Source organism: Nannospalax galili, unplaced genomic scaffold (genome assembly GCF_000622305.1).
Source record: "Nannospalax galili isolate Female #2095 unplaced genomic scaffold, S.galili_v1.0 scaffold6238, whole genome shotgun sequence".
Taxonomy (NCBI): Eukaryota; Metazoa; Chordata; class Mammalia; order Rodentia; family Spalacidae; genus Nannospalax; species Nannospalax galili.
The window spans coordinates 55,670-63,499 of NW_008341229.1; the positions used below are offsets into that span (position 1 = coordinate 55,670).

General features: G+C 38.2%; 1 protein-coding gene across 1 annotated transcript in view; it reads left to right on the plus strand.

The window, feature by feature from the left end:
* The window catches only part of Sdcbp (syndecan binding protein), a 31,308-nt gene extending 24,423 nt beyond the window's left edge, over nucleotides 1-6,885 (plus strand). Inside the window, exons 6-9 of the mRNA XM_008836716.3 lie at nucleotides 1,640-1,817; nucleotides 3,701-3,872; nucleotides 4,845-4,936; nucleotides 5,730-6,885. Of these exons, the coding sequence (XP_008834938.1) occupies nucleotides 1,640-1,817; nucleotides 3,701-3,872; nucleotides 4,845-4,936; nucleotides 5,730-5,784 (497 nt within the window). The 3' untranslated portion in view covers nucleotides 5,785-6,885. The remainder of the gene's footprint in view (nucleotides 1-1,639; nucleotides 1,818-3,700; nucleotides 3,873-4,844; nucleotides 4,937-5,729) is intronic.
* Nucleotides 6,886-7,830: the final 945 nt, after the last annotated feature.

A 7,830-nucleotide genomic window follows, 5' to 3' on the forward strand; every position in this document is an offset into this window, starting at 1 on the left:
ATATAATTTGAACTCAAGCCAAGTAGGTCATAGAATATTAAGTGACTAGTATTAGAAAAAAGTAGAAATGAAAATGGTTCAGTTCGTTGTCATGATACACCTATAGTGGAACATGTTATGAATCTACTAACACTGTTTTTCACTCGATGCCACCCTGTTTTGAAGAAGTCATGTTGGAACTTTGAAGCAGATTTCTGTGAACAATGTTTTCTAATTTTTGAATATTCTGAGTGGAAATCAATGTCAATGGTCTTACATATTTTATAAACTATACAACAAAGTCTGTACAGTAGGATTCTGGGATTGAAATAGGGTAGCATATGTAAAAGTAAAGTACCAACTGACAGGTGAGAATTGAGGTGTGTGCATGTTTAAACCAAGTGATGAGAACTTGAGAAGATTTTATAGATTTGCTATTTCTGTCTTTAAAATTTGAATTTAATAGGCCATTTTCTGAGCAAGTTTCTTTCTAATTAGGGCAGCCAGTATTCTATCTTATGTTACTTAACCTATCACCTTGCCAAACTGAATATATGAAACAGGGTTACTCTGATACAAATTTTAGAATGTTAAGGATGTAACAGGTCTTTACGCCATCTTGTTGTGTTTAGAGACTCTTACTGGATTCTCGATCAGTCTTAAGGCTCCTTAACTGCTGTGAGTCAGCTCTCCACATACAAAATGAGTTTGGCCCAGTTTTTTAACTGAAGAAGGCTGATCTTGGCAGGAAGTAGCAGCTCTGCCTTTCCACTAAGAAGGCCGAGGGCCTAAGGGTTCGCTGGGGTATTCATTGCTTATTCAAGACACATCAGTGTGCATGGTTGGGAGGTTTGACTTCACTGAAGCTTTCTCCTCTCTCTTCAGTACACTGCAGCAAAGATCCTTTCCTTAAGATCCCTTGGCTCCACTCTCTTTTTGCATTGGATTTGTCCACTTGGCCAAGACATGAGTGCAGTTAATGGGACTATCTAATAGTGCTGCTATTCATACCACGTCATGGCAGAAATCATGTCTGACCAACTGTAGAAAAGGTTTAACCTTGTAGATGTATCCATATTTCCCTAGCTTTAATCCTTTGTCTATTTTATATTTGGTTCAACATCTGATTGAGTTTATCTAAATATGAATGTTCATGTGAATTTGTTAGTGGTACTTTTCTGCATTTCATAATGGATTATTTATAAGTATTCGTTATATTTAATATGCTTGTTTAGTCCTAATTTTATTGATTATGCATAATTTAAGAAATGGGTAAAATAATCTTTGAGCTAAAAAGGCAGAATTATTACCCCAAAACTATCATTTAAAGCTGTAACTGGACTCCCCAAACATGAACTTATCATCTCTCCAAATAATGATGTTTGGCTTTCTGTCTGAGGCATATAGAGTTTTGCATTTAGTAAAGTTGTCTGTTCCTATCATTTGATTTTAAGGAAGAAGGGCAGTGTGATGGCGGTTGGTCAGGTGGTCATGACAGTGAGATCTTATTTTTTGCCTTTTTGGCAGTATTGCTTTGATAAATTGTTTCTTTTTATGGGTGATGACATATAATTTTCTTTTTCTTGGTTTCTAGAGAAATTCCTAATCATCCATTTTTCTCAGACACAACAGTGGTAAATGACCAGTTGTTTTCATATCTAGGGTATATTTGTTCAGCTGGTGCAGGCTAACTCTCCAGCCTCCTTGGTTGGTCTGAGGTTTGGGGACCAGGTGCTCCAGATCAATGGTGAAAACTGTGCAGGCTGGAGCTCTGATAAAGCGCACAAAGTACTCAAGCAGGCTTTCGGAGAGAAGATTACGATGACCATCCGTGACAGGTGAGCTACTACTTAACAGTATATGTGCGAGTTCAAGCCTGAACTTAACGTTTTCGCAGGATTCTGTAAATAGAGATTTCTGCTTTTGTTTTTTTGGAGAAAATCAGATGCTATGCTGAGCCTTCCAGTCCTGCAATTGTGTGGTATATATTTTCTTATATAGTTTGATTATTTTCATAGAATTCTAGTGTTGCATGTACATGGTATCACAGTTTATAGGACTGTGTCTTGTAAGCAAGGACTGCCCTGTCTTTATCACCCTGGAAAATGAAAGTGTATGTTAGAGAAGTCCCCAAAGGAGCATGGCAGCTGTGGGCTCACTCACCACCCTGAGCTGCTCATACTGTCAGGGCCCTTGTGAAGATTCAGACAGACAGAGCTCTGGGAACTCTTGAGAGTTTTGAAAACAAAATCTGGTCTCTGGGGTTGTGGTGGAACTCTAGTTACCAAGTGAATAAATGTTCTGTTTAGCAGTTAGTTGACTTTCGACCTGAACACTTCGGAAAGATGAGCCTTTTTGTTTTTGTTTTCTTCCTCGGCTCCCACGAGTGTTAGGACCTACAGTGAGCTGGGATTTGGGTTTCTTTTCAAAAGTTAAAGTTTGTATACTTTTGCATTTTTCACTTTCTGATATATTTAGGAATCTAATAAGCATTTTTAGATCAGTATCATTTTTATGTATAAGCAGAATTTCAAAAATCTGGACCGAAAGAAAGGTACAGCTATTCTGAATTTTGTAATGTAAACAAATGAGGTGGCCATAAAATCTTACAATATTGTGATGGCAGAGCTGTAGGGAATGAGCAGGTATAAGTGGGATGACAGCCTCTATGGCAGACAGCTAGATGTCTTTTTATGATGTATGCTTCCTTTCCAGTAGGGCTTAAGGGATGCACCTCTCACTGGTTGTTTTTTTTTTTTTTTAAATTAGAGCAAAGCTAGGTATGGTGGCACACGCTGTAAGACAGGCACTCGAGGAGATCGCAAGTTTGAGGCCAGCATGTGCTACACAATGAAAACCTTGTCTCAACAAACAAATGGGGCCGGCAAGATGGTTCAGTGGGTAAAGGCACTTGCTGCCAAACCTGACAGCCTAAGTTTGCGTCTCAAGGCTCATGTGGTGCAAGAACAGATTCTTGCAACCTCTTCTGTGTCTACACACACATACATGCATATACATACATAAAATAAATGTAATAAAACATTTTAAAACCATGGTGCTAGAGAGATGGCTCAGCAGTTAGGAACATCTGCTGGTCTTGCAGAGGACCTGGGTTTGATTCCCAGCACCTACATGGAGGTGAAGAACTCGAGTTCCAGGGGATCTGGCACCCTCTTCTGGCTTCCATGGACATTGTATGACACCAGTGCACTTTTATACAAACAGACAAAACATACATACACATAAAATAAAAAGTAAACCCATAAAATTAATAAAATAATAATGAACCATAAAAAAACTATAAAATTTTCAAAGATGTTAATACTGTAAAATTTAAATTTTTAAACTTCCTAAGATTAATTAAGCTCCCCAAAAGTACTAATGTGTTCAATAATTTAGTTCAGAGCTATCTCATTGTTTAGGCAGAAGTACGGTGAATTGTTAAGGAAAAGATATATTGATCACCTCCATGTTTTGTGGTCTCATACTTAACAGAAGGAGATCTTGAGTAGCAAGTCAGTGAAAGCACAAGATTAAAAAAAAATTGCAGAGGTGTCTATATGTACAATATCAGAGCCATAATAAATCGTAAATCGTTCGTCTTAGAAACATTTAGCATTTACTGTAACAAAGTATCCACTGTCGCAGAACTTGTGGAATGTCAGCTTCATTGAAATGTGAAATGACAGTTTCAGTTGACTCCAGCCCCTTATGCTTGCAGGCCCTTTGAACGGACTATTACCATGCATAAAGACAGTAGTGGACATGTTGGCTTTATCTTTAAAAGTGGAAAAATAACATCCATAGTGAAGGATAGTTCTGCTGCCAGAAATGGTCTTCTTACTGAACACAACATCTGTGAAATCAACGGACAGAATGTCATTGGGTTGAAGGTAAGGAACTCACCTTGGACCAGGTTTTGTGGCCATTTCATTTTAGAGAACATCCTCTTCTTTTGATCAGTTAGGTGGCTTTCACATTGATCCCTGCCCCCCTTCAAACAGAAACTTGGTGGGAGATACAAAGCATGGGTGCTGGGCTCTGGCCCAAGCTTCCTTCTTGGGCTATCACAGGAATGGGATGTTATCTGGGATTGCCTTTCCTATATTGAGGTGGTTAGACTAAATGATTCCGGAAGGTCCTTAAGCTAGAATTCTGTGATGACATAGATAGGACAATTTTTTGACATTCTGAATGAATGAATGTCCAACTTATTTCAGAGTATAGAAAATGAATAATAGCTTTGGTACATATTAATTTTTTTATAGATTTGTACTATAAATTCTCAAAGACTATTAAGATTTAAAGGTTTCAAAGTAAGCTCTTAATAAATTTTAGAATACTGTTAGCTGTATCTGGGGAAAGTTTCTCACTCTTAAATAATGAAAATACTTTGTCCTGGGAGCTGGAGAGATGGCTCAGCGTTCAAGAACACTGACTGTTCTTGGAGAAGACCCAGGTTCGAATCCCGGCACCCACATGGCAGCTACCAACTGTCCGTAACTCCAGTCCAGGGGATCTGACAGCCTCTTCTGTCCTCTGTGGGCACTACATGACACAGGTGCACTTACTTACATGCAGGCATAACACTCATACACATAAAATAAAAATGACAAATAAAATGTTTAAAATAAGAAAATACTTCATTCAGTATATTCAAGTCAGTTTACATAACAGTTTATTACCAGCTAAAAATTTGTCTGTAAAATGAAAGGAAAAATGGAAAACAAATTAGACATGGCAAGAGTTTGAATTTCAGAGAGATTAGCATGATAGCAGCACATATTGTATATTTCTTGACCCAAAGTAAGATTTTTATGTTTATTAAATAAAACCTCCCTGAAATTCATTTTATGTTTCATCAGGACTCTCAAATCGCAGACATCCTGTCAACTTCTGGGACTGTAGTCACCATTACCATCATGCCTGCTTTTATCTTTGAGCACATTATTAAACGGTAAGTGAACAATTCAACTTTATGCCAGTCACAGACATGAGCATAAACATTACTGTCTGCTTAGTAGAAATCTAATCATGGTAGTTCATGATGGCAGTTTCTTGCCTGTGGGATATTAAGAGTGTAAGTTTCTATCCCTTCCAGTGTCCCAGGAGGCAGAGAATGCCTTCTGTCCTCAGGAACTGAGAATGGGAAAGTTCATTGAGAAGAACTGACAAGGGCCAGCAAGGGTTGACTTTCTCCAGTTTTCAAGTCCTGTCTCCTATCATAGTTGTTCTGTGCTACCCTGGAATCCTCCTTTCAGAGTCTCTATTACGCATGTGAAAATAAGATTTAAAAGCTACATGAGCATAACCTGTGATGAAATTACATCAGCACTGGCTTCTGGGTAGAGTGCAGCTAGCTAGTCTTGAAGGGAAAAATAGTGTTGGGAAGACTAATTGTTCTAAAGTTCTTTTAATTACGGGTAGGTCACTTATCCCCCATTTTCCTTCTAATTCATCACAGCCTTGCCGTTTTGTTTTTGTTTCTTTTTAATTAAACCACCAGCCTTGGCATATGAGGACTTGTGCTTTATCTAGCTTGTTTGGCCATGATGCAGATACCTGCTCTTACTATTTACTGACAAGTCAGGCACCACCGTTCCTTAGATCTGAGCTCATTTAGCAGAGCTTTCCTTCTCCCTCAATCTCATTAATGTCAACAGGTGCTGTAGTGGAATTGGGGTTGTCTTGGATTAACAAAGCATTTTTGAAAGTAAAACCAGTGTATATTGAAAGTGACTCTCTTGTAGGATGGCGCCAAGCATTATGAAAAGCCTGATGGATCACACCATTCCTGAGGTTTAAAAGCCATGCACAACGCAACACACCATAGCTGAACTTTTCCAGTTTCCTTCTTCGGCAACTTCTGCATTACGCACATGAAGCTTTCCCGGAGCCAGGGAGCATATGCTGCATGGCAACCTTTCTTATACCATGGCTGGGAATCTTCCTCTTTCTATGATGGCTTCTTCAGATTTCAAGATAGCTATAGCCTTATCCTGGTTTTACAGATGTGAAACTTTGAAAAGATTTACTGACTTTCCTAGAATAGTTTCTCTACTGGAAACCTGATGCTTTTATAAGCCATTGTGATTAGGATGACTGATGTAGGCTTAGCTGTGTATGAGAAAGTCACTTTTCTCCTAGATAAAGCATAGTGCTATTCGTGTTACTTCAGTTCTGTGGCATATTTGTATTTCAGTGCATTACATAGTACATTTAGGATGACTGCCATCGAGAGTTATTTTTTAAGTTCTCTCTGTGCGTGTGTAAAACGCCCGTCAGTCAGCACTGGTTTCATTCCACGAGAGCATTATACAGTGTATGTAGGTTGCAAGAGACTGTCATGATTGTCATTAAATTTTAACTACCTTCACTTAATATGCTTCAACTGTCGCCTTAACTATGGTAAGCATCTAGAACGAAAGCCAAAATATAATTATTGCTGCCTTTCTAAAACCTGAAATGTTAGTTCTGTATTAAATGTATACTAGCCCAGAACAGCTTAATGGTACAGCACAGCTGCTTAGTCAGATTTGAGATTTTCTAGTCATTGCATAAAGGAAACTTTTAGAAGTTGCCATATCACTTTCTGAAAAACAAATCATTATATATTTAATGTAAAAATTCTTATAAATTTTGGACTCCCTTTTTTTTCACTTGTAGATTAAGTCGGTAATACTTAATCTGAACCCTAACATTATGTAACCTAGCAACTTTGGGGTAGTCTTAGGCTGTTCCCTAGTCATCCTTATTTGTTCCATTTTTTGACTCCTCCCTGCACACAAAATGGCATTGACACTTTATCCTGATGATTTTTTTTCTACTTGGTTTATGCCTATCCAATTATTTTATCCTGTATTATCCTATTAAATGTGTACAAATAAAGTAAAATTTTAGTCTGTCTATTATTGCGTCATTTGGAAGCTTTAACAGTTGTCATACTTTTGCTTGACATCCTTGGTAGTGAAACTGTCCTCTCACTGCATGGCCAACATCAGGGGCCCTGAGCACAGTCGTCAGAGTCTATTGGAAATGTGCTTGCTGTCAGCTGGGAGCCCTGGGTAACCCAGGCCGGCCGCCACCAATTCTCTACAGAGGGAACCTGGTGAGGCTGTTGACTTTCTAGTCGATTCAGAGACCATCCACATGCATTCATTGACACCTAAAACTGACTTTAGGTGAAAATTTTTAATACTTTGATCTAATTCAGTTATTTCCCTCCTATGCTACACTAAAATTTATAATCATAGTTACTGTGTTCAGAGGCTGAATATGAAAATCATTACTTGAGTTCTTTGGGTATATGTCAAGGAATGGTATAACTGGGTGAAATGGTAGGTTCGTTTTTAGTTTTTTAAGGATTCTCCACACTGCTTTCCATAGGGGTTGAGCAACTTTGCGATACCACCAGCAGTGGATGAGTGTTCCCCTTTCCCCACATCCTCTCCAACATTTGGTATCATTTGTTCTCTTGATCTTAGCCAGTCTGACTGGGGTAAGATGAAATCTTAAAATGGTTTTAATTTGCATTTCCCTAATTGCTAATGATGTTGAACATCTTTTAAGATGCTTCTTAGCCATCTTTAATTCTTCTTTTGAGAACTCTCTGTTCAAATTCTTAGCCCATCTTTTAATTGGGTTACTTCCTTTCTTGATTTTTGTTTTTTGAGTTCTTTATATATTCTGGATGTTAAACCTCTGTCAGATGTGTCGCTGGTGAAGATTTTCTCCCACTCTGGGTTTTCTCTTCACTTCCTTGGTTGCTTCTTTTGATGTATAGAAGCTTTTTAGTTTAATGAGGTCCCATTTGTTGATTCTTGACCTTATTTCCTGGGCAGTTGATGTCTG